The sequence below is a fragment of the Gambusia affinis genome, linkage group LG14, assembly GCF_019740435.1.
Source record: "Gambusia affinis linkage group LG14, SWU_Gaff_1.0, whole genome shotgun sequence".
In the NCBI taxonomy this organism is placed as follows: Eukaryota; Metazoa; Chordata; class Actinopteri; order Cyprinodontiformes; family Poeciliidae; genus Gambusia; species Gambusia affinis.
Window position 1 is genome coordinate 14,214,715 of NC_057881.1, and position 26,632 is coordinate 14,241,346.

At 39.2% G+C, this 26,632-nt stretch overlaps 1 protein-coding gene across 3 annotated transcripts in view; it reads right to left on the minus strand.

Annotated features, from left to right (window-relative positions):
- The window catches only part of LOC122843647 (potassium voltage-gated channel subfamily KQT member 4), a 65,310-nt gene extending 41,153 nt beyond the window's left edge, over positions 1-24,157 (minus strand). The window contains exon 1 of one of the 3 annotated variants that reach the window (XM_044138543.1): positions 24,070-24,157. Coding sequence is in view for 2 of the 3 variants with exons in the window: in XM_044138542.1 (XP_043994477.1) it covers positions 16,756-17,057 (302 nt within the window). In the remaining variant the exon portion in view is untranslated. Of the gene's footprint in view, positions 1-16,755; positions 18,736-24,069 lie in introns of those variants that run through there. The other 2 variants (XM_044138542.1, XM_044138541.1) reach the window with 2 other exon arrangements.
- Between the last annotated feature and the right edge of the window lie 2,475 nt (positions 24,158-26,632).

Below are 26,632 nucleotides of genomic sequence, written 5' to 3' on the forward strand. Positions count from 1 at the left end.
CAGTGTCTAAGTGAAAGACACTTTCCAGAACTGTGTGAAAAAGGCTTACATCACCTCCGGCCTCCAAGCGAAGACCATTTTTATGTAAACATGCAACACGTTCAGTGTCACTTTGCCTGCGTCACCAGCCACTTCTGGGGTTTTTACCTCTTAGCCACAAACATGTCAAAGGAAACCACATTTAAGTGAGTTAATAGCACAATACATAAGAGTGGGTAAAAGAGTTGGATTATGTTTTGTTTTGGGGGTTTTTCTTTTCTGGTGGAATAAGGAACACTGCTCATCAAGCGTTTTTATATCTACCAACAGTAAACACGAGTACAATAAATATTTCTTCTGGCTGAAAGCCATTCAATCCAAACCAAAAAAAAAAAAAAAGTTGTGCATGCTGCAAAGTTCTCTGAGCCACAACCAAGCACAACATGAAAGTGGTGCATTACAGTGTGAAGAAGTGGCCATCTAGTTCTCCTAATTTTGGGATTAGTTTTCAGTTTAGTCAGGCCCACATAGATGAACAAAAACTAATAATTTATAAATTTTAATATTTGCCGCTTTATTTTAGGGCAGTGTCGGGTTTTTTTTTTTGTTTTTCCTCTTTGACAAACATCTTCCTGAGGACGAAACAAAAACATGAAGAGAATTTATCAAGTTTTCTGTCCAAGTCCAAAAAACATACAGTGCCTAGAAAAAGCTTTCTTTTGTACCAAAACTTAAAACTACAATACATTTCATTTGTTGAGTTAACACAAACTAGAGCACATATCTGAATTATGAGAAATTGGTACGTTTTACATTTCTTTTAAGAAGAAGTAAAAATTGTGGCATGTTGTGTGAATCCGTAGTCACTGAAGATACAGCTGCAACAAACCGCTGGAATTATAATGAGCTTAAATTACACACAGGTGGAGTCTATTTAATAATTGAGTGATGTCTCTTTATTTGGGTGCAGCAGAGTAGGATTAGTAAGTAAATAAAAATACAAGCCACCCTTTTTATTCGCAAAATATTGAAAAACCTACAATCTTTTCCTTCATCTATTATAGCTCCTAGTTATAACAAGTTATTCTTGTCATAACTCTCTCTTTGTGCTCTTTTTAACTCACTTCAGTCAATTAGGTGATTGGTCAGCGAGAGGAAGGCCAGCTACATACTTTATGTCATAACGAATGCCTTCTGAGTTAAGACCTCTGAGACCTTCCTCTTGTTTTCATTCTGTCCGTTGCTGTGTCGTCACGAAGCCTTTCAGGAGATCCAGCCTGCAAACTTTTATCTTTTGGTTTAGGTAGCTTGGCATGCATCTAAAAGCTGCAGGTCACTAGCTTTCGAGGACTAGACTTTGGCACCTCTAGTGTAAGATATCTGAACTGGAGGCTTATTTATCATTTGTCAGTTTAATAATGAATGGTAATTATTAGGTGTGCACTGATTGTAGTTGTCTAGCCGATCACCAGGCTTCAAAACGTTTCAACTGCCAATTTGTGGCGACAATTTTTGTCTGAAAAGTTGCCAAATAAAGCGACAAATTCGCCAAGTGGATGGATTGATAATTTTTTCTGTCACTAGACCAGGAGAGTAGGAAAATGTGTGTATGGAAGTGATTAAAAATCTCTCTGTGTTTTTAAAGTCAGACATGAGATGAAGAGAGAGCAATAAAACAAGATATTACCCTTAATTCAAAGACTTGCACGACTCCGAGACAAAGCTCGGACGTTAGAGGACCCAGCAGCTCGAGGCGGGGTGTAAAATGATTGATTGAAAAACGACGTCTGAAAAGAGGGAGAGAGGAAGAGGGATAGAACATATATAGTACGGTAATATATATTCAGACAGGAACAGGAGGGGTGAGCAGTAGCGATGACCACAAAGAGTTAGTATCAGTCTGGGAGAGATAATGAGGAAAAAATAGTGGACAAGAGACAGAAAGAGGAGGTTGAATAATGGATTGGACAGAGGAGAGACAGCGAGACAAGGAGAGGCAGAATGGAAAAAAAAAAAAAAAGTATCGTCTGTGAGGTCTCATCACACACTCGCTGACATTGCTTTAATCTTGGGGCCAAGAGGAGAGCAGAGGATCCACACACACACACCCACACGCACGCACACACACACAGTTGCAGGGTGAACATGGCTGCCGGCATGCAGCAGCAGATTTACGCTGTGTGTTTCTGTTTGTGTGAAGCAGCATCAGCAGCTGTTTTTTGTAAAAGGAGAAGGAGAAGAAAACCGAGTCCAGCAGAACTTCTGGATGAAATCATAACATCCAAAAATGAGGACGGTTTCATTTGGCAGGTTTATGTCTGTGTTTTATGCCTTACAATAGCTCCTTTCTGTGCTTTCAATGTGAAAACCAGTATTAGCACCCAATGAAATTTTTTTCTTCACTGACAGCCATCCATTATGTTCAGTCAGTGTAGTGAAAGTGACACTAAATCTCTGCGCTCAAGGCCTCAGCCGCAGAAAATGTACAAAGAATTGCCAAATCACTCGCACCACTTGATTTTTTTTCACATTTTGTAACAAAAATAAACACGTTGACATATTTTATTGAAATTGTATGCACTGCATAGCTGAACAAAAAGGGTTAGTAGTTTTCAAAGTTTCTACGAATAATCTGAAAAGTGAATTATTTATATTTTCTGTATTCCCAGTTGCAAGTTTGTCTTCACCTGCGAAAGGAAACTCCACACTAAAAAAACAGATGAAAATTACACTAAGGTTGAATGGAGAACATCTAGGAATATATGTTTTTGGAATATTGTCACAGATTCTCAACTAAATTTAACCCTGGACTTTAAGTTATTCTAACAAATGAATATGGTCTGTTTGATCTCTGTATGTTTAGGATCTTGCTGGAAGGTGAAACTGCAAGTTTCCTTCAGGTATCATCCTGTATTTAGCTTCATCCATCGACACAGCATGATGCTGCCACCATCATGTTTCAATGAGGGGATCAGCTCAATCAATGACGGACTACACATTTGAACAACATTCATCATTTTTGAGCCGTTTAACAATTATAAGCCGCTTCACGTTGCTTTTTCGCAATGACATTGCGGTTTCTGGCTGCATCGTTGCAAAATCTGAAATGGACTTGGGGGTGTGAATACTTTTGCAAGGCATTTCAGAAGTTGAGAGAAAGATGCGATGTGGCCTACGAGGGACAAACATTTCCCAAAAAGGAAAGTTTCCAAGTCCATAAAAAGGCACCTGTTGTTTGGAACAGATTTCAGCAACGAGAAGAGAAGGAGACACAAGCAGATGGATCTTAAAGAAATAAACTGAAGCAGTGTGGTTAAAAAAGAAAAAAAAAGTACATCACAATAACAGGAACTGAGAAAGCAACCTTCAGAGAAAAAGAGGAAACGATACTGAAAGCAAGCGAAGCATTTTTGAGCAGGAGATGTAACACAAGACGAAAGCAATCTCCCGAGACTGACAGGCAGCCTGCGTAATCAAGGCTTCCTCGTTAGCATTTGATTATTGTTTATGGTCTGCCTGCAAAGCCACTGGTCAGGCGTTTGCACACACACACACACACACACCAATACAACCACGCAGCCCATTAATAAACGTATGCATGAATGCTCACACATTTTGCAAATGCACACCCGCCAATCAAGATCTTTTCTGGCAGCGAGCACATTCAGCCACATAAACAATAAACACACACACACACACACGCGCAGCCCCACACACACACTTTGTGCAAAGTGCCTGCTGCATGCGAGGCAGACCTTTTAAACTCCGGCCCACGTTGTGATTTTGTTTGAGCTCCATCTCCATGGTGCTGCTTCCTCAAATGTTTATAGTGGCTGCCGTTATAAATTAAAACGATCTTAACAACACTTAAGATGGGTTGTTCGTGCTGGTGTGGCCAGGCAGCGGCAACAGGAGAGAGACACACGCAGGGCTGCACTGTCCCAGGGCGCAGAGAAACACGAGGCAGGAAAATAGTTGAAGAACAAAGATGAAGAACAGGATTAGTCCTTAGTGATAACTGTAAAAAAATAAATAAAACCTCAATAAGTTATCCTGAGAAGGAAAGGTGGCTCATGTTTGTGTGCTGTCATGAAGCTGGTAACATATTTTCTTCTGTAAATAGCCTGTCCTCATAATTTACCTTTTATCAACACAAATGGAGCAACGTCAAACCGACAGAGAGCCGGTGGATCAGTCATGGTGTGAAAATCAGAGGGTGTGGTTTTCTGCTTTAAATGTTTGTGGTTTTTCTTGTTATGGTTCACTGATGTCTGTTTAAAAGACTTTCATCAATAAAAATGAAAAATTTCAGCTCAGTTCAGACACCCATACATGAGTTTAAATTTTGTTTGAGCAGCTAATTTGTAGGTGGTTATGCTTCCTAAGTGCCAAAAACTACAGTCTGGCATTTTGTAGGCAGACTTTGAGTTTTCTTCATTGCAGAAAATTTTATTTCAGCCACATTGGAGGTTTTTTTAACCACGATTGGACTGTTTGACGTTACAATGCATCACAGCACTATCCAGTTTAAGGCCAAACTTTGACTAGGCAACACCAAAGCCTTCACTTCATCTTTTAACTCTGACACAAGCACACTTTTCAAAGAGTTTGAATGTTTTTCCAGAAGTGTTCAGCTATCATCTGTATTCTTTCTGGTGAGAATCTTTCTGGTTTTGCTTTGAAACATGACCGTGGATGCAATATCTGCCCAATCTCTCTTTCTTATTGTTGAATCATCAACACTAACCTATCATAAGGCAAGCGAGGCCTACAGCGACTTAAACTTTGTTTCAGGTTCTGTCTTTATTTTGAGTGCGGTTGCTTTGAAAATGGTTTTGAAACCCTTTCCACATGAATACGTATTATTGACTTTATTTTTCATTTATTCAGATTAGCATCTGATGCGTTCGTTTTGAGCTCTTATTACCTTCTTGATTTTGTTGGATTGGTTTCATCTGAGTGATTTCAAAGTGTCAGGTATGGCTAGGAAAACCAACCAAAAGTATGATTCATTAAAGGAAGGGAAGGAAATTATATTTTAAAGTAGAAATAGTTCTACCTGCTTTTCTTCCCTTAAAGGTGTACAAAAATTTTATGCATATCTAACGACAACGAGGACGGAGGTGAAGGGTTGTGCTGTCAGGACGTTCAGATGCGCAAAGCTGAAGCAGCTGAAGCGTTTTTCTATCCATTGGACTGTTTTTGATTGAAATCGACTTATTTCTGTTATCGAATCCTCATTTGCACATCATTTCATTAAAGCCCAGTCATAAAATGTGGGTTAGGGTTTTACATTAAAAGGTTTGAAGAGCAAGCAGTGGATAGTTGTTCAATTTAAATATCCCTATACCTGTTTAAAGTACAATAAATTTTATTCAGTTTCAGAATAAACAGATAATACATTAACTAACATACTTGATACACTTTAATCTTTTTGTCTTTTTTGATTATACTAAACGTTCTAAAAATTTAGTAAATTTAATAATCATTTCGCTGTAATAAAAGTTAGTTTTTTTGTTCTTTCAATCCTTTTAGTCGGTCTGACTGATGACGAACTGAAAGAAAAACACGATCAGCTGGACAGAGGAAACAACACATAACTAAAATTATTAATGACAGTAGAGAATGCTGTTAGTTCTGTATGCTAGGCCTGTGTTTATATCATTATATATCGACTTAGACGTTAATGTTTTGACTACCATTTGGCATTTTAATGCGGATGGTGTCAAACATTTTTCCACATCTCTTGGTCTGGCTCTCCTGACGAGTATGAACTGTTACTTAAATCCTTAGATTTCTAAAATGTTAATTTAAAAAATAAATAAATAAAAAATCCAAAGAGAAAATGTGAAAAATCAGGTTTATAAATATTTTAGATTGAAATGTTGTGGTTGGGGTTGCGTAGGTCAGGCACAAAAGATTCAGTTTTTTCTTTATACAGGTAAAACACCTGCATTGCAAGTTCATGTGTTGTTCTGTGTGAGCAAGCTTGGCTGTATGTATTCCCCTTTTAATACACAGACAACTTGTTGAGTTTTAATTTTTTTCCACATGTCCAAAGTTTACTGAGAAATCACAAAAGAAGTCCAGGAGCCGTCTTTGGAATCTTACCAAGCCTTTAAATTTGCGACAGGTGCCGCTGCATTGTGCTGCACTTCTTATAAAGTTTATAAAATTAATGAGTCAGAGATTCCTTTTAAAAATCACTTTGGGTAAAAGCATCAGCTAAATTAATCCAACGTAAAAACCAACATGTTAAATTAATTTCTGTTTACCGTTTATCTGTACATTATGCAGCATGTGAAGATGATCTGTGTGCTTTTGTGCAGACACCAATTACGATAAGCCTGAAGTGGGCTGCAGAGAGATAATGGCTGAAACTATTGATTTATTTTCTAGATGCTTTATGGTCTCAGCAGCTGCTGGCCACACACAGACCGTGGTTCCTAAGCTTACTAAGCACACTAACACACAACCTGCAAATCATGAGTACTTTCTGTCACTTGAAGAAATCGTCCAAACTTGGCATCAAAATTCAGCTGCTAAGCATCTGGATGTGGTTACTGCTCTGTGGGCCCAAACACCGAGCAGCGCCAAGTCTTTGTATGCAAACACGATATACAGTTAGCATACAGAAAAAGACAACAAATGTGCTACATCTACAGAAGATGATGCCCCGGCAGCTCTGACATGGCTACTGATACATTTCCACTCAAACAAGAGCTGCGCTTCACAGGAAGGGCTGTGCTGTCAGCTGCTCCCTTTGACTTGCAGCTACACTGCTGGGCTGCAAAGTTTTGACTGTACGGGGTAATCTGAGAACCAAAAACAAAAACGCTCCAAGAGCAGAGGAGGCAGAGAGGTAGAGGAGAAATGTTACAGTTTAACAGATAAAAGCGCAATTTGTATTCCATTCAGTTTCATATTCAAACACGCATCAAAGTCTAGTTTCAACCACATGAACTGATTGAACTGATGTCTTTCTGAAGCAATTATACCCTTTGGATAATTTTAGGATTGTACTTGGGTAACAGAGCGTAACTCTGAGGTAAAAAAAAAAAAAAAAAAAAAACTTTAAAATTTGACAAAAAATAAAATAAAAATGTGGCATGATTTTTTTTTATTCAACCTCTTTTACTCCAATAAACACCTAAACCAGGAGAGGAGAGATTATTTCAGGCAAGCAGACAAAAGTAACTCTGGTGGAGCTGCAAGGATCCACAACTGAAGTGATAAAATTTGTCAAAAAGGACAACAACTTCACAAGACGACAATCATCAGGATATCCTGTTGCCAGAAGCCATAAGAGATAATGGAGCAGAGAAATTTTCGACCAGCTCTGGTCAAATGAGATAAAATGTGAAAGAAAACGTTCACTGCACAACACAGTTAAACATGTGGGTGGCAGCATCATGTTGTTGGGATGATTTTCTTTAAGAGAGATGAAAGAATCTGGCGATTGTTGAAAAATGAATGAGTCACAGTCCAGTAAGTTAATATTAAGGCATTCTCGTGTGCTAGAACGGTCTAGTTAAAGTCCAGGCCTCATTCCAAAGGAGAATATTTGACCAAACGTAAAACTTATAGATGGCTAATAAATGGTTAATATTAGATATGTTATAAATTTTTCTCTTAACACTTTATAAATCATTGATAACCATTTATTGTTGCATTAATTAAGGGTGAAAATGATACAAATCTACCAGTTTCTTGTCAAATAGTGATTGTTCAGCTACATATTTTATCTAGAGTTGTTATAATAAACATTTCAGACTAACTTGCGAGCACAAGCATTTGTAAATGCAATTTTCTGGCATACCGTCTCATTCTCACCCTTAATTACTGCATTATAAACAGTTATCAATGATCTGTTTAGACATAACTGGATAATATAGCTATAAGCTATTTATTAGCCATCAATAAGGAGAACCATATTGTAAAGTGGACTCAGAAAACTTTATATTCTCTTCCTTCCACCTCATAGTTATGTGTTGGTCTCTGTATTGCGTATTGCACAGACAGAGTAGAGAGAAACTGAATTTTCTTGTTCTGTGGAAGCAGATCTGAAGAGTTTTGAGGGTCCTGACAATTCAACATAATCTCCTGGCATTTCCTTTGGATCCCTGTTGCCAAATACCTCACTATTCCTGGCCCGCCTCCACGACAGTGCCATCACTTAAACACCGATTACAGCAGGTTATAGAAAGTCAAGCCCCTCCTGACCAACCCATCTGCAGCAGGATAAAAACACTCCCTGCCATCAGTGTCACTGCTGTGTGTCTGTGTGGATAAATTTCACCTTCAGCATTTCCCCCCCCATCTCCTGGAATGGGACGATAATTAACGACATGTCGTTTCCTTTCCCCCTGATGCTGCATAGTTGCATGAATATGTGCACGTTGACTTCCTGGGTGAATGTGACCACAAAAGTGAGGCCTGGATATCGGGGGGGAAACCCGACTCCCCCGGGTCGGCCATCGCAGGACAGACAGTCCTTTCCCCGGTGAGACCGCATTTTGCCTCGAAAGGAGAAATTAATACAGCAGCTAACCTCGACTCTCCGATCTCTCTTTCCACTCCTGTTCTCTATTTCCATCACTTACTTCATATATGGACTTGTCGTGCAACACTCTACCATTTTTGTGCTTGAAATAAGAGGATAATAAAAGCTTTTAATCTTTAAAATGTAGAATCTTTTTTTAATTAAAAGTTTCTGTTTTTGGACTCAACGTTCCTCTAAACACATCCGCGAGTCACTAATTAGAAGTACCTCATGTGTCCTTTAGAAAGATATTTCCTCCCTGGCAGAAAGTTGATCAATGAAGATTCAAATAATCACTAATTAGTCAAATATTAGCAGCTTAAGTTGAGTTCTTCTCGCATGTCTTCCGATTTTCCTCACTCTGGTGTTAAAGGGCATCCAGCCACTCTAGAGAAAAATGAACCCTCGTGGCAGCCAGGGGAGATAAAACAGTTTGCTGCAGAGTGTGAGGAAAAACATCAAATAAGACAGAAGATCAAATGAGATGAGACGTGCATGCAGCAGTACAAAAAAAAAAAAAAAAAAAAAAAGGAAGCCACAATCATAAAAAATGAGGAAATGGTTAAATTAAAAGATACACACATGCGCAGACTCTCATTTGTGCAACTGAGCAAAATCTGGGAGATATAAAGAAAATCAACCAGGCGAGTTAAAATCCAGGTTTTTGAGATGTTTAAAAAGAAGATAATTTTGCATTTTTTTTCCACCTTTAAGTGAGTCTTCAACAATATGAACAAATAAAATCTTCAATTGTTTTTCATTTTTTAGCAAAGAACTGGGTTTTGACACTTGCTAGACAGCTGGTGCTGATTGTAAAGAAAAAATAGAACATCTTTAAGAGGGGAACGGACGTGGCTCAACATTTCTTGAGATTCATATTTAAAAATGTGTATATTATTCTCTATATATGTAGGTCTATCAGATAAAGATGCAATAAGTCAGAAAAATCGACATTTGTAGATGTAATATGACAAAATTTCAAGGACTATAATTACTTTTTCAAGCTTTTTTTTACAAATTACTCATGAAATGCTAATCTCACCTCTAAGATGGCTCCATGAAAAAGAACTAGTGCTTGTGATCAAGATTTTTTTTTAAATGACAGCATCTTTAACTAAATGTTGACATTTTCACTGGTTTAGGTTTGAAAATATTTTCCAAATTCAAAACCCTCATCACAATATGAAAAGCAACAGTAAAACACTAAGCCTCAGAAGGTTAAAGATATTTCTTCTTTGATAATTTAAGAGTCATCCAACTTGAGGAGATGACGGGTGAATTGGACGGAAACTGAGCGACGACACTCCCGCTTTGGAGCAACAGGGAAAAAGCGAATGAAGGAAAAGCGCACAACATAATATGAGTAAAGCAGAATTTGTACTATCTGCTGAGGTGGGCAGATAAAACAACAGCAGCTGTGAATGAAGAGCAAGCAACTGTCTCATCATGAGAAGGTTGGAAAACCCACACAAAGTGCAGAGTAGCTTTCTCCTGCAATTTTATGGTGCCACTTTCCGCTGTGCCCCACCTTTCTTTCTCCTTCTACTTAGTCATCAATAAAAACACATTTGTGTGCTGACTAAAAGGCGAACAACAAAACAAAAAGCTATTTTCTGGCAGTACTCAAATGATGAATAATAAAAAAAGCAGGGCTGAGACCAAATGCGTCAGTAGTTTTCGGCGGAAGCCGGAGGGTGGTGTCTGACTGTAGAGGGTTTTATTTGGCGTGGTCAAAACGGAGACCGGCCTGCTTCAGTGATTCCAGAAAAAAAAAAAAAAAAGTAGACTAGCTGTCTGAAACTGGGTTAAGAGAGAGTGAAAACTGAACAAGAAGGCATTCCATAAGCAAGCTGTCAGCGCCAAATTAGTTTGTTCATTTCAGACACAAAAAGGCGATATACCTTTGGAGAATAGTTTCTGAGAGGTTTTATGTGTGCAGCACTGTTAACGGAAAGAACATATGAAGAATTACCGTCATCAATTCTCTGGAAACTGTCGCTGCAGACTGGAAGGCAGTCGGCTGAGAGTCGGACATTGTCATAATTTATTTTTGTGTCGATAGATAATGAGACCTGGCCAGGTCCACCTTCCATGAAAAAGTGTGTTTGTCCCATTAAAGGTAGAAGTGAGGAATCTGTTTGAGGAGTCTGCAAAACAGTAAGTAAGCTGGTTCATGCAAGTCCTGAACAGATTCCAAAGGTTTCAGAAGGTTAGAAAACTAATCAAGACATTGTGCTCATTAACATTTAATACCTGCAGCTGTATTTAATGTCGGCCACAACTCGGACAGCCATGAGGCTGCAATTTCCTTTGCCAGATTTTAGGAAATCACACGCTATTTTCATGTGTAAATCTTTCCATGTTGAACCATGCAGACTATTTTCTCTGTCTTACCCCAGTTGGGTTTTACCTGGCCCCCTGCTTCACGCTTTGCTTCGTGCAGAGAGTCTGAACCCTGAGCTGTTGAGGAAGCGCCAGTTCAACGCTAAGAAGCTTGTCGGAAATTGCCTGTAAACAACCATCCTCCACTGCGAAAAGAGAAGTCTCCAGTCGAACAATATTAATTCAATATTTGGAATTGTGGCCAAGACGAACTGAATGACTGCATTCAGACGTTCACTTCCTCTGCTCACATTGTCAAACTACAGATTGGACACAATTCCAAGACAGAAAGTCGGCAAGTTAGATTGTATTGAAGAAATGCAATGGAAGAAAGCTCAGATTGAGAAGAATCGCATTTATGGCGAGTCATCACTTTAGTCCGGTTTCAATCCTCCTGAAGGAAACTTCAACAGCACAGACAGAGCACTTGGTCAGTGTTTCAAGTGAATGAGTGTTGATTTTATTTGGGTTATTGCTTGCTTATCTGGTGATTAAACCATACATGTGTCAAATGTGTGGGATTCTAATGCGATTCTTTTCTTATCGCATTACAACTTCATACATCTCTGAAGCTAAAGGCAGATTTTCAAAAATGTGTTGGAGGGATCAGAACTATTATGAAACTATGAGAAACCCAAACACAATGTGTAACCAAGTGAAACATTTTCATTGCTATGTTACAACCTGATTATAGTATATCAAAAATGTTTCAATTTTAATTAATGTTATCTCTTAAGTAACTGAAAAAAAAATCTTTTAACACCTTATCTAAGTTGCTCCCAAGAAATTTATTCCGATAGTGAAGAAATATTTGAAATGATAAATCAGCCATGTTCTGAAGATTTCTTCTTTAAGTGCCTTATAAAAGAAGAAGAAATATGTTTCTATTCCACTCATGCTGATTAAGCTGCACAAGATCATTCTTAAACCCTTGCCTTAAAATCTTATACCACGTGTGTGCTCCTCCTCAATTAGACATCAATAATGGAGGACCAGTAAATCTTCACCCTCCTCCGACCCAATCAATCTCCCTGACTGGCCAGTGCTCAGCCTTTAATCATTTCCCTGTCCTCTCTTGTGTACTATTCACTGTATTTTCAGGCTGAAGTCCAGAGGAATGTTACACTGAGCCAGACGCTACAAGCGGTTCACCCAGCCAAGGCCGAGACCAAGACATGACATGCGGTCTTGGACATCAGCGGGCCTGGATTTTGTTGGCTCCGTGCAGCGCTGCAAAGGCCTGATCGCAGATCAGTAGCAGGATTCTACACTGGAGACCCACGACCCTGGAAAACCCTCCACTGGGATAAAATAATGTGGCCAAAACAGATGGCCCCATGTGAACGTCTATATGTGGCACCGCCAATGGTGGAAAAGGGTGGAAGGTCAGAGGTGAGGGGAAGCACTGTAGCTGCGCCTTGTCTGAAGGTTTTTGGCCCTCTGGCAGGCTCATGCGTCACGTTTACACATGCGTAACCTCTGCAAGAATAACAGCGCAAACAACCCGTTTGACTCCAATACCAAGAAAATCTGATGCAGCAACTATCCAGAACTATTACAGTATTCAATATGTGTGAAGATATAGAAAAAAATAACAGATGGCTCGTTAGCTACAGCGATAAACCAGTGGAGAAAAGCTTGCTTTACTAAATTTAGCTTATGCATTGCCTGTACCTGCTTATAAAAAAAGCAGTGAGTCAACGTCATACCTGGGGAACGTCGGTAAATTTCAGCAAAATCTCAGGTTTGGTTATCCTGTGCAAAAGCACCACATAAAAAGCAGACATTGTGGAGTAATTTATTTATTACATTGAGTCCTCAGATAATGTTTATCCCGTGCGAATAGGTCATAAAAAAGGTAAATAAATAATTAAGAATAACAACATAATAAAAAAGGACTAATTATTTAGATTTTCTTATTTGTTTTCTTTCAAATATTGCATGTGGCCGCAGGTCTTCGCAACTGTAATATTTCACACACACTGATATTAAGACGACTGCATTTATGTAGTGCGGCTCTGATGGTAATGCCAAACATGGAATGAGTCATACGGACTTCAAACGTTATCACAAAACGATGAAAAAAAATAATAATTCCAACCACAATGTCAAATTTTTCACAGAACCAGAGCCTGAAAAATAATTTTAAAAAAAGCTCTAAAATGAAACCTCCAGTGTAGGACATACTGCGACTGAATAAACATTACATGTTGCTTGCACTCAGTAATGAGCTGATAGATATTAAACATCCCTATACCAAACTTTAACCAAAACCATCTTGGTGGGATCTGAATAGAATTAAGCTAAACCTGCATATAGAGAAAAATAGATTTAAAGAAGTTATGATGAGTATTTGCTGTGAATGACTCAAAGAACCATAACAACACAAATGGAACTTCAACATTTCAGACGGTAAATGCACCACTTGAATCAAACCCCTATCAGGTTGTCAAAGCAACCAATAGGATTCATGCACAGAGCGATTCCTTGCACCAGGATGCCTTCATTGGAAATTTACGGGAACTCCATTGTGTTTTTTGAGCAGGTTTCTGCTTTTTAACCCCTCCTCTGTGCTTGGTAGGCAATAAGAGTTCAGTAGGTGTGGGAGATGAAGCATTTTAAGGAGGATACACTTTGTGCCAGCTCTGAATGAGCATAAGGCTGATACTTAGAAAAAAAAAAGCTTTTTAGCACATGGGAGATACGGATATTTAAAATTATGTAAAGGGGAATGTTTAGAAGGGAGGGTGCAAAAGTTATACATGACGTACTATGATCAGCTTAGTTAGATAAGAAGAGAGGCTCTTTACCCCATTTTTTTTTTCCCCACAAACCTCTGCGATGAGAGGCTCTGAAGAAGCAACACATCTGTTCCAGGGTCCCCTGCTACAATGTAGCACTAATTAAAGGATCGACTGAACTTGGCGCAGCACCCAACACAGCAGTGCATGGTTCAATTTAATTATAACAGATCAACGTACCTTTAATTGAGCTTCACGGTACGCCGTATTTTCCTCGCTTGCCGTGAGCATGTAATTAATCAAACGAAATGCAGCGCTCGGAGTGATGCGGTACCATGGGAAGAACGCTCTCAGGTAGACAGATGTGCACGAAACAAAAACGGACGTCTCGGTGCAGTCTTTAAAGATCCTGCTATGTTTCAATCTCAGGATGTGTGTGTGTGTGCGTGTGTGATGGAGTTGGTTAAGACAGCAACCCGAAGCAGGCCGTCACAGGAGAACGTCTCTCCCAAGATGAGTCAAGCTGCATTTGTGAGTCCGCGGCATCTGAAACACGATATGGACACCTCCACGAGCCTCCTTAATGGAGAAACAACAACAATGGCTGAGCTGCTATCCAATCCAACATTTGGTTGGAAAATGTCACAGGCAACTATCCTGAAAAACCCACAGATCATAATCAAAGAAACTGTGAAAAAATAAAGTAAAAGGGAAAAAAAAAAGTTATTCCATTCCATTTGGTTATTCCACCAAATATTGATTTCTGAACTCTTCCTGAATTAAAACATTTAGTATTGTTGTTTCTACATGAATATAAACTTGTTTTCTTTAATTCATTAATTGAGGTCTGAAAGTTTTGCGTCTTTTTCATTTTTTTGACCATTTCTCATTTTCTTCAAATAAATACTAAATTTTTGCTTGGAGTTTTGGAGACATGTTGTCAGTAGTTTATAGAATATCAGAACAATGTTTATTTTACTCACACATATAAATATAAAAAGTTAAATCAGAGAAACTGATCAATTTGCAGTTATCTCTTCCAGAGCTGTACATATGAACATCTTTGCTTCTGTTTCACACTAAAATGCAAATAAATTTTAATCTAATTTAGTGGGACTTTGTGTGAAAATCACAATGTAGGTGATATAGTGAATAGCTAGTTAAAGTTTTTAAAATAAAAACAGAAAGGTGTGGCGTGCATTTGTATTTTGCTTCCTGGAGTCAAAACTTTGTTGAACCACATGTCACTGAAATTACAGCTTATAGTCTTTTGGGTTACGTCTCTACCAGCTTCAAACATAGACTGAATTTGTCTTTTTTTTATTATTATTATTTAGCTCAATCCGCCCTCTACTAAACGTTAAACAGTTATGTTCCAGCTAAAGAAGCAATTACAGTTTTCAGCATGATGTGGACCGATAGCTTCCTGTTAATCATGGCAATTTGTTTGTGTCCCTAACAGTTAAATTTTGATCTTCTTCGATCAGAACAACCTTCTTCCACTTGTTTTCCTGTGCCCCTTACATCAGCTATGGCAAACTGAGAAATAAACTTTCTCTGACTTCCACAAAGACCAGAATTGAGGACTGAACAAGTAATAGATTCTCTACAGCTCCTCCAGAGTTACCAAGGGACTCGTGGTTGTCCTTTAGTTTATTTAGATGGGCATGTTTTGTAAATTTACAGCTCATAGTCTTCCCAATATTACATAAAGGTTGATTTATGACCTAACCATTCTTCAAATCTCCCCTCAACTTTATCACTGACCTGTCTGCTGTCTTCCTTGGACTCCTCTTAGTATTTCGGTGACTTCTGAAAGCATGCATCATATTCTCTCCACTTCACAATTGTGCATTCCTTCACATGGGCACAAAATCCCCCCAAAAGAGCCTGGAAATTCAGAGGGGAACTGCTGAAACCGATACCAGGTATTGTCATGTATGCTCAAAATAAGCTAAAGGAGGTTTCTGCTCTCACGAATGCGTGGACTGTAGACGGTGAGAAGAGTCACAGCCCTGCAGTGGGATTTCCCTCTGCAACAAACACATGATGGCACTGGCAGGCAGACAGCTGTACTTGTATAAACAATGGCACGCAAAGCACGACCCCGTCCAAGGAGCTCCCACACATAACGCTCCGTCCATCATGATCCAGAAGCAGAAACAGCTGGAAGGCAGCTGCCTGCAGGCAAAACAGTCCAGGGCTTCACTGGAGAAGATGTTGAAATACATTGAGACACCTCAATGTGCGGAGAGTGAACTTTTAGCAAATACTTACGCTCCATAAGTCACACAACAGTACTTGTTTCATTTCTAATAAGATTACAAGTAAAATCTGGGATAAATGCAGTATCTGGATTTTAAAAAATGGCTTATAATCCACATATTAATCTCAAAATGAAATGAAGAAGACCGCTCCTTCGTACCCATGAGCTCAAACGTTTCCACAGTTTACAAGATATATAAATTACAGTGTATTTGTCATGGGGGTATGTCAGAATCCTGACTGTACGCTTCCAGATGTGGAGAAGTTGCTCAAGTCGGAGATGTGTTTTGTTAAAGTGTGAAAATTGTTCAGCCTTTTTCTCCCTTCCTGCAATAAATCCACATAAAATTCAGAGAGAAATTCTCAAAAGACAAGCTTTTGTCACCTACCCTCTCACATTTTATATTTTCTAATTTCATCAAAACGTCTTTCGAGAAAATCATTCACATCAACATAACCCAGTGTGTTAAGTTGAAGAAAGAAAAAAAAAGACTAAGTGGGGTTTGACTCGAAACCTGCCCCTCCTGTGGGTTTAGACAAATTAAACTAAACATCCAAAGTTGTTCTCCTAATTTACTAAGACAGAGACAAGGGGGAAATTGAACAGTAGACCTCATGTGGAGATGATTTATGGAGTATGATCCGGTTAATTGCAGCATAGGCAACTCAGGAGACCTAATTGGAAAATTTATCAAATAGTTGTTCTGTATCAAAAAGCTGGATTGGAAAGTCCAATTAAAATAAAATAAAAAACAAAAAACAGGTGGCTTTTGAAAAACTTTTTCAAGTTTCTAAAAGTTGCATTATAGGTTTAATCGTAATGCCATGGATAAGAGTAATACTTACATGAATGCGTGATAGATGAATGCCCAACCTCTCGGTCTCTCCAGCACGTTGTAAAGGCAGTTCTGCAACTTTCTGAAGCGCTTACTTGAGGCGGATGCGTTGGCTCGGGGTCCGGGCGGTCCGGGCAGCGGGGTGCCCAGGAGCCCCGTGCGGTGAGACGGGTGTCCGCGCTCCGGGGTGGACGGCTCGCTCCGCTCGGTCTGGACGGCGTTGAGCGCCACAAACTCTACCCGCCTGTCGTCGTTCGGGGCCGGGGGAGCGAGCATTCTGAGGCCGCCGTTGTTGGATGGACTTCCGAGCATTTTTTATTATTTTTTTTTAAATTTCCCTGTCACGACTGTTTCTCCTGCCTCCTCTCACTGGATCATGTTCTGGATCTTTGCCTCAAAGTGGACTACAACTTGTAAAGTCCTACAAGCCTTGCCGTACAGAATGAAACCATGCCTTCAGGCTTGTCTTTACGGTCTCGGTAGCTTGGCCAAGCTTCAAAAGTTATCTGTAAATCAAGACACGGTCGTAAAAGCCAGAACGCGCAATAGTTTGATAAGTGCGTCGCGGTGAAACGTGACCCTCAGTGACCATTGCTCAGAGTCAGGTGTAAGAGGTTGATCAGCGGGGTGCGGAGAGGTAATCACACATGCATTAACTCCAATAACACTGCAAAACGAGCTGGCATCACTTTGAAAGCAGCGCGCCAACAGTCGAGTCGAGCAACGCTTACAGCTTTTGTTCAACACAACAAGCGGGAGTGACAGCAGTGCACTTGCTCCACGTCGTCTACAGTCATTTCTGTGAATAAAGGCTGCTGTAATTGAGTTACTCTTAGCTGTTTCTGTTGTTGCCGCGCCACATCAGCTCTCCTCCTGGTGCGCCCCTCCGGTCCAGCGCTCCTCCGCTCCGGCTGGCGGGGTGGAGCGCGCAGGAGTCAGACACATGAGGGTGATGACAAGAAACTGCATCTGAGAAACAAAATCAACAACAACAACAAAAAAAAAAACAACTCCAAAGAGAGGTTCAGAAAGCCGAAAAATATGTCTGAAGCCTGGTGGGAGAAGCTCGTCTCTCTGAGGTGACCTGCTGGGTGGGGAAAAACTGAAGAGGCGGAGAAGTCGGCGCGCCGGGATGGAGAGCTGCACAGCAGCGGGACGAATGAGACAGCACTAACAAACCCATCGTTTAGGAAGATTTCCTGGAAGATGAACTGATCTCGGGCCAAGTCCTAAAAGTTGGATGATAACAATGCACATTCGATTTAGCAGGTGTTTTTTTTTTTGTAATCTGAACTTGCGAGCATTTAAAGCGTCCCAATGGAATGGAAAATGTGTTCCATTAAAAAGAAAAAAAAATCAATATATGATATGCATTAATTCCATATATTAAATGTTTATTTCTGTCAGTTTTTCTAATTACAGCTAATGAACTCTTGACAGTTATCCAGAGGTGTCGGTGACACCATGCACAAATGTTAAACCACATGCAGTCATTGCTAATGATGCCATCTGCTCATAGATCATAATAATGGAAAGTTGAGTGGAAGAAAAACCTAAAATTCAGTTTCTCAGACAAGTGGAAAATTACATAAGAGTTACAAACATTACCTTGGACTTTGGACCACTAGGCAGCAGACCAGTTCTTTATCTCTTTACCCCAGGTTGGATGCTTCTGACATTGTCTCTGATTTAGGCATGGCTTCAGTCGAGGAAGGCTACATTTGTAGCCCGTGGCAAGATGTGTGGCTCTTAAATGACTGAATCCAGCTTGAATGAGTCTTCGCAAGGCTATTGTCACCTTGTGGTTTTTTTTTTCTACTACTCTTTCTTTCCACTAAACTTTTTTAATGCAATCATTTTGTGTTTGGTCAGCTCCGTTATCAATGATTTTTGTTGCTTGTCCTCCATGTGGAAGGTGTCAGTAACCATCTACTGGACAACTGCAATTTTCTCCATGATAGTGAAGACCAATAATGTTGTTTTTTAAAATTCACTTCATGGAAGAGTTGAATTATTTGTTTTCATTGGCTGTAAACTATAACCATTAAACATAATATAAAAATACATGAATTAACTTTCTGAATTGAACTACAAAAATAAACTTTTCAGTGATGCCGATAATGATGTAACTTACTGAGATGCACCTTAAAGCCTTTCAGATGGTCATGTGTGTTCAAGTTGTCAAACGGTGGGGTTGTTTTCCCCTGAAACGTAAATGTCACTGGTGTTTATTGTTAGAAGGGGGCTGGATCCATGGCTACAGCCATTTGAAACAGTCGAAACAGGTGCTGCGGGACATAGCGACACTGACAGTCTGTACCTCATCCTCAACACACACTGCTTTTCTAAATCTATGACTGTGACACACACAGGGACTTATGGTTATGACACAAACGTGATGGTATATGGAGCTCAGTGTCCCGCAGCAGGATCACCTGTCTCAGGGCCTCTGAGAAGTGCCTTCCCAACACCCTATTGGCCACAAGATCTCAGGCATTAACCAAAAAAGACTTTTTGTGTGAAAAACGGGAAAATGAAGATCGAAACGTACAAAAATCACGGTGAAAAGAGGGAGCCGAAACAGGGCAAAAAAAAAAGAAAAAACAGGAATCGAGAAATTGAAGAGAACAAGGAGGTTTAGGGAAAATGACAGGGAGATAACAAGGAATAATGGGATTTGATATGAGGAACCAGCAAGGAGTGACTGAGAATGAGTTGTACATTTGGTTACTGAACAAGGAACAGATAGCTACCGTAATTAGAAACGGGTTTCAGGTGTGAGGAGATGAGAGAGAAAATGGCACATGGGAGAGCACACAAACTGGGTAACTAAATGAATGTGTCGCTAATAACCAGGCATGAGGAACATAAGAAAACAAAAGTTACTAATAAACTGAACTTAGGTGAAACAGAAACACTACTGACCTATCAAAGAAAAGAAACACACAGAAATGATAAACAAACCCAAAACATCCCAAGATCCTAACACTCAGAGGTTTGAAAGCACCATGAAGACCAAGACACAGCAGAGAGGTCAGAGATAAAGTTGCCTAGAAGTTAAACACAGGACAAAGTCATATAACCACGTTTTAAAAATCTGTAAAAGCACAATTTGTCATCTGAAAACAGACAGCTCACTTACACTGACAGGCTAGAAGCAGCTTTCAGCCTCATGCTAACTGGGAGAAAACCTGTTGGTGGCTGCAGAAGATAGGTTACAATGGTCCAGTCAAAGTCCAGATCCAAATCCAATTGAGAATTTGTGGCAAGGCTCAATTTTTACGATGCTCTTCATCCAACCTGACTGAGCTTGCGCTGCCTTTGAGGCTAAATAGGCAAAATGTCTTCTTAAAGCTGGTAGAGACACACCTGCAACAGCTGCAATTGGTTTATCCAAAGTACTGCCAAGCACACATTTCACATACTTTGTAATAAAATCATATTTTCTGTCAGTTAAAGCCTAAATAAAAATAATTCAAGTGTGCTGTTGTGATGTGATAAAATGTAAAAATGTTCAAGGAGTACCAATACAGTATTTTCACAAAACAGTTTAGAATAAATTGATTTCCTTTAGCTCAAAAACAATGAACATTTTCGCTGTCTTTCCTGAAATCCTTATTTTCCTGCCGGTATTAAACCAGGAAACTCTCCCGGTTTAATACACGCATTCATCTTATTCTATACCACCAGTTTATGGGACGTGGAGTCCCTGGAATGGCCTGTGAGAATGCAGCTGGAGTGTTTCACAAGTAGAAAATCTAGACATTAAGCGCCTGAGCGCCCTTACATAACACATCACTAATCTTAGGCTAACTTCACTAGTGACTGATTAAGTTGTTGCCTTGGAAACTGGATCACCTGCTGACAGCTGCACAGCTGTGTTAATGCAGACACTTTAGTGTAAAACAAGTCGGTCAGATGGCTTCTTACGGATCCAAGATGGCAACCTATGTAACTTTATTACAACATAGGTTGTAATAAAGTTACAACCTATGTTGTAACTTTATTACTACAACCTATAGAGTTGTAATAAATAATATTACAACAACTTAGGTTGTAACTTTTTTAACACTAATTTGTTACACTAATAAATTTCCAATAAGAAAAAAAAAAAAGAGAAATCTGTCCCGTCTCTTGGCTTCAAGTACAAGCCTAAACACAACAGATAAAGAAGCCTCTCTTAATTAGTATTAATTATTAATTTTAATTAGGAAGTAAATGAGAAAGTGCTGTTTTCGAAGTTATTCTGTATGTTTTTTGCAGTATATGCACATGTTATCTTCAATAGTATATGCATAACAACATGTCAAACTAAACACTGTTCTGTTGCTTTAAACTATGGTGTTTATTTTTTAATGAGCTACTTATACTTTATTTTCCATCCATAAATAAAGGAGCTCAATCAGCTGGCCTTATTGTACTATAACAATATAATAATTGGAAGTTGACGTTACAAATGTACAAAAATAAAGTAGTTAGGAGGAGCCTTGGTGCTCTTTCACCAGAGGCCTCATGCATAGAAAAGAGCGCAGTTTTCACCCTAAAACTTGGCGTATGGAAAAAATTAAAAAAATCGATGCATAAAAGGGCACCTTTCCTTTATAAATCGTTATTTACGGGAAATAGAGCGCAGCTGCTGTCCGCCTTGTCGCCACCCTTAAATGCATATGTAAATTAGTATAAATACCCGTAAGTCTGCCACCACGTGAAGCAGTAACCATGGCAACGTCCTTGTTTTTAGCAAGGACGTAGCAATATAACAGCGCAAAGGAGCACACCTTTGCGCTGTTTACGTTTAAATAATAAAATATTAAAATCATGAAAAGACATCTGGTTTGAAACTTCTTGGTCTAAATAACATCGAATGTAGTCAGATTTCAGTGTATTTAGGTGAGTTTTGATGCTTTGTAGTTTGATATTGTCCACAAAAAAACGTTTGCGTGGCTGCCGCACATTTCAACACGCAAACTTCGACGCAAAGTAAATTTTTATGCATGCCGACTTGTGCGTAAAATATGGCGCTGCACATTTTTTGTGCGCACTATGAGGCCCCAGAAGTTGAGGATTGCCCAGAGAGGGCATCAGGAGCCTGGTGTGAGGAAAAGGTTCTGGTAAGCCGTGAGGTTTGCAGCCCACCAAGGACTCTATGAGAACTTAAAAATACTCATATCAGCTGTGCGTCGTACACACAGCACAAAACAAACTCACCCCACCGCCCTCCAGCCCCAACCCTTTTACTTCCGTTGTGCACTCGGACGTTTACTTACTCCAGTTAATGTCTTTCCCAGACCGCAGTTCTTGTGTGTCTTTGTTTAATCTTTTCTCTCCTCTGTCTTTCATGTTTCAGACATCTTTAACACCGGGGCTCAGGGAAAAGGAGTGTGGGAGGGGGCAGATGGATTGTTGATACTGTGCTTGTTGTGTAGTGCGAGTCTGATTAAAGTCTTTGGAGGGATCAAAATGACGTTGTTTGGGGACAGAAACCCGGAGTGAGCTGCTCACTCGGCAGGAAACTAAAACTATCTCACTCTGCCATTCAAGCCAGCAATCTGCCGTTCAGAAACATGAATATGTAAGTGTGAACAACAACAAACGCAGACCGAGTCAGGAAACGACGGCTTGTTTGGCCAGAGGACTCACTCACTAGCCCATTCATGGCCAGTCAAAAGTAACTTTGTACTTACTACCAGAATGATGGTTTAGTCTCCAAAGGGCCTCACAGGAATATTTTCTAGCTAACATTTTCAACCGTCGAGGGTATTGTACAATAAACGCTCAGTTATTTCCATCTGTGGAAATAAAATAGAAAAAAAAAAAACAAAAACAAAAAAAAAAACAACGTAGAGCTATAATTAGACTGCAAAAAAAAAAGCAAAAAAAAAAAAAACAGGAAGCAAAACAAATGTTGGATAACTGTACCGCTTTCTGGACACACCGACAAATTAAACTTCATGCTTTGAAAATGTGTCCATATAGTTATAAACTTAAAATAATAATAATAATAATAATAATAACATGCTACAACTTCAAACTTTTATGTAATATATTAGGATTTTATGCTAATAAAAGTAGTGCAGGTTGTGAAGTGGAAGAAAATTAAACTTGAATTTCATAATTGTTTTACAAATAAACATTTTTTAAAAAGTCGCCTGCAAACATTTTATTTCAGGGATTTCGACCTCTAAAATAAAATCCGTTGCCATCAGAGGTCACCTATTTAGTAAAAAGTATGTATGTAATTTGACCTCAGTAGAAACACAGATGTTATTTGAATGTCTCAGGTTTGTTAGCGAGCCTTAGAGAACGTCATAAAAACAAAGGGACACAGCAGAAAAGTCAGGGATCAAGCTGTGCAGATTATAAAACAACAAGCTTTGAATATCTCACTCTTCAAACTACTGTTACTTGTTCACCTAAACTAACAGGCAAGGGTAGAAGAACATTTCTCAGAGAATGAGCTGGATAAGGTAACTGGAGGAGCTGCAGAGATCCACAGCTGTTTTTTGCCTATAAATTGCAAAGTGTGGTGGAAAACCAAAAATATTCAATGCAAAAAGAAGGACTTGTATATTCGAAGGTCAAGAAAATTGTGGACCGTACCTCTCTATGTTGCAGGAATTATAAAAGTCAAACAAGATTTGGAGGAACTTTGTCACCAGTGATGTTGTGCTTTTTGTCATACAACCTTTTGAACACAAACAGTCTAAACCAGGGGTGGGCAACTCCAGGCCTGGAGTGCCGCTCTCCTGCAACTTTTAGATGCGTCTCTACTTCAACACACCTGAGTCAAATAATGAGGTCATTAGCAGGCCTTTGGAGAACTTGACTGCATGTAGGAGGTGATTCAGCTGTTGGATTCAAGTGTGTTGGACCAGGGAGACATCTAAGAGTTGCAGAACACCGGCCCTCGAGGACTAGGATTGCCCATCCCTGGTCTAAAGACATGCCAAAAAACAATCACTTCAAATCAGGAATCATGAACCTTTTTCTTTTTGTTGTGGTTCTTTAAGAAGACATGCATGAACTATCAAAGAAAATATTTTCTGTTCATAACATGGGTTGGTGTATGAGATGATGTTTAATTGAATTAATATAGGAAAAGTAAAGAGAGGCCATTGAATGTTTAATACTGTTAAAGTTAATACTAATATAGCAGTTTTGTTTGGCCATAGATAGTTCTGGTTGCACAGAGCTTCCCAACAATTTAAAATTTATTCTAAAATGATTTCTTGACCACTTTCTGTCATGAGGTGTGAGTTCGTGGATGATCCAACATCATGGATCATGTTGAGAGTTGTAATGAAAAAAGATGTTCAAAACTTACAAAACCCCACAGGAAGCCAGAGCAGGGCAAAAACCATAAATCCATGGATAAAGCCAGCAGGGAACACAGGGGAAAATAACAGAGTGTAAACAGCAAAGAGTGAGAGGAGCAGAAGCGCTTAAGTACTGGGAGAGTGAATGTGGAACAATAGACCTGAGCTGATTGGCTAATTGATTGCAGGTGACAGAAGAGAGAGAGTGAGTGGCACAGAGGGTGAGGGAGAGTACATAAATAAATCTAATAATAAAGAATGACTAGACCTAAGAAACATAATTAAAATAGAGTAGCAAAGAATAACTAGAGACAAGAAATAAACTAGAATCACTAAGAAGGATTAAACTAAAAATAACAGAAACAAGACTGCTCAAAGAAAGAGACTAAGGAATACAAAATAATAAATAATTCTCAAAACAATTCAGGATCCCAACACTTTCTGAATAATGGAAACAGATAAGGGTAAGTGTTGTTTATGTCTGAATTGTAAGAAATTATCTTTTAATGTTGGTCTATGTTTATGCAAATGGTATATATTTTTCAGAGTCAAGTTGGAAGTGCGTTCCGAAACAACCAACATGTTGCCACCCATGGCCTTTTCTTGCAATATTACATATTACTTAAAATGCCTCATACATTTCCCCATTGCTTCCAGTTAGCTTGAATGGGTAAGAGGGAATCATGATCATATTCAATCCTCATGTTCATCTCCTAGTACAGTTTTATGGTTTAAAAAATAAACTATTAACACATAAGAGATTTAGGTTCTGTGGAAGTTGTATTTTCTAACTAATGTTTTTGTTGTTGTTGTTTTGTTTGTTTGTTTTCGAGTTCTGCACAGAATGGATCGGTTACAGCAGATACAGTCTGACCCCGACAGCTCCTTCAAAGGAGCAAAAGGGTAAATTCAGAGTTAAATGAAACAGTAAAAATGTCCTTGTGTCCTGAAATTCCAGGAACCTGGAAAAGTTTTCAGTTTGATGATGATTAAAAGCAAATCTCTTGCTGTTTCAGAGGAACAAGCACACCAAAGGTCACCTGAGGAAAAGTTCACTCCTGTAATGATTTTTTTATTTATTTTATTTTCAAAGCTCAAGGAGAGACCAGCTGGTGTGAAGGCCCAATCACAAGGTCTAAACCACAGCCAGAGCATTCAGCAACCAGGTCATATGACCAAAGCTGCCTTGATCTGACCAGGTGGGCGAGCCAAGGAAAGTATCACCAGACAATCCCTTTCACGCTTGACTTAAGCACAATTGTTCTCACAATCCGCGTTCTTCTTATTATAAAGAGCCGAGCCTGAGTCTGCACTCATTAATGCTGTTATTGTTCAGCGATTTAAGTCGATTAGGAAAGGACCTCCCAGTTTGACAAAGGCTTTCACCGGAAATCAACGCAGCAAAAGGTGCATCTAAGCAACGAATCAAAGTTCTGCACTGCGATGCTCGTCCTTTTTAAACTTTGGTTTCAGTACTGAGCCCATGCTGACAACGACACATTTAAATTAGCAAAGTAGAGCATTCTGAGCCTCCTTCATCTCTGCCTGCCTAATTTCCTGTCAGATCATAATTACCTCTTCCTTTTAAGATTTAGGCCGAATAAAGAATGCAGTCTGATCTCAGAAAAGCTAAGCAGCCCGCAGCATAATAACCCGTGACTCTATTGTGCCACATCAAACTTTTCACCTACTCCGGTAATAATAAGATTAGTGCTGTTCATATATGCTGGATTGGTTGTGGGGAACGTGAACAGATAGAGTAATGTTCCTTCAACAACGTGCTGAATAAAAACACCTTGTGTGTTTAGGAAAAAGTGAAGAAATATGTACCAGTGAACGTATGCATGCAGTATTTTTAGGTTGTTGGATCAGTGCTGCCCTCCAATGGTCACTTGGGAAAACAACAGACAGTTTAATGTAACGGAACAACTTTGAATTTACTGAAGTGCCAGCGATCTTTTTTAAATTTTTTTAAATTTTTACCAGCATTGTCTTATTACCATAGTGACAACAATGAAGTTTTTATTTGTGTTAATTGTAGTATACAGATAACCAAAATTCCATTTTTTTATTTATTTATTTATTTTACAAAATCTGAATATTACAGAAACATCATTTTAAAGAAATATATATTATGCTGTGCATTTGTCCAGCAGACACTGATTTGCTCCAAAAAGAAGGTAAAAGTTCAAGAGGTCATTGCTAAAGAAGCTAGCTGTTCAGAGAGAGCTGAAAAGTTGAGTGCAAAAAAAAAAAAGAAAAAAACAGGAAAACCCAAAAACATGAACTGGAATAACCGAACCTTGTGATTGAGAAGAAAAGCCTGCTCAGAGTTTTTTGGGGGAGATTCACATGATGTGGACCGCAGCTGCAGTCAGAGCTTCAAACAAAAACTGCTCCAATACCAAAACAAAACATCCTGAGCAGAGGAGAGAACAGACTGGACTGCTGCTCAGTCATTTGTAAATACATGTGTAATATTTGTTCCTTTTTCACAAATGACCATCCTTCTTGCAGGGTTGTGATGGAGACGACGAGCCTGCGTTTCCTTCACATTCCTTTCAAGGTTGC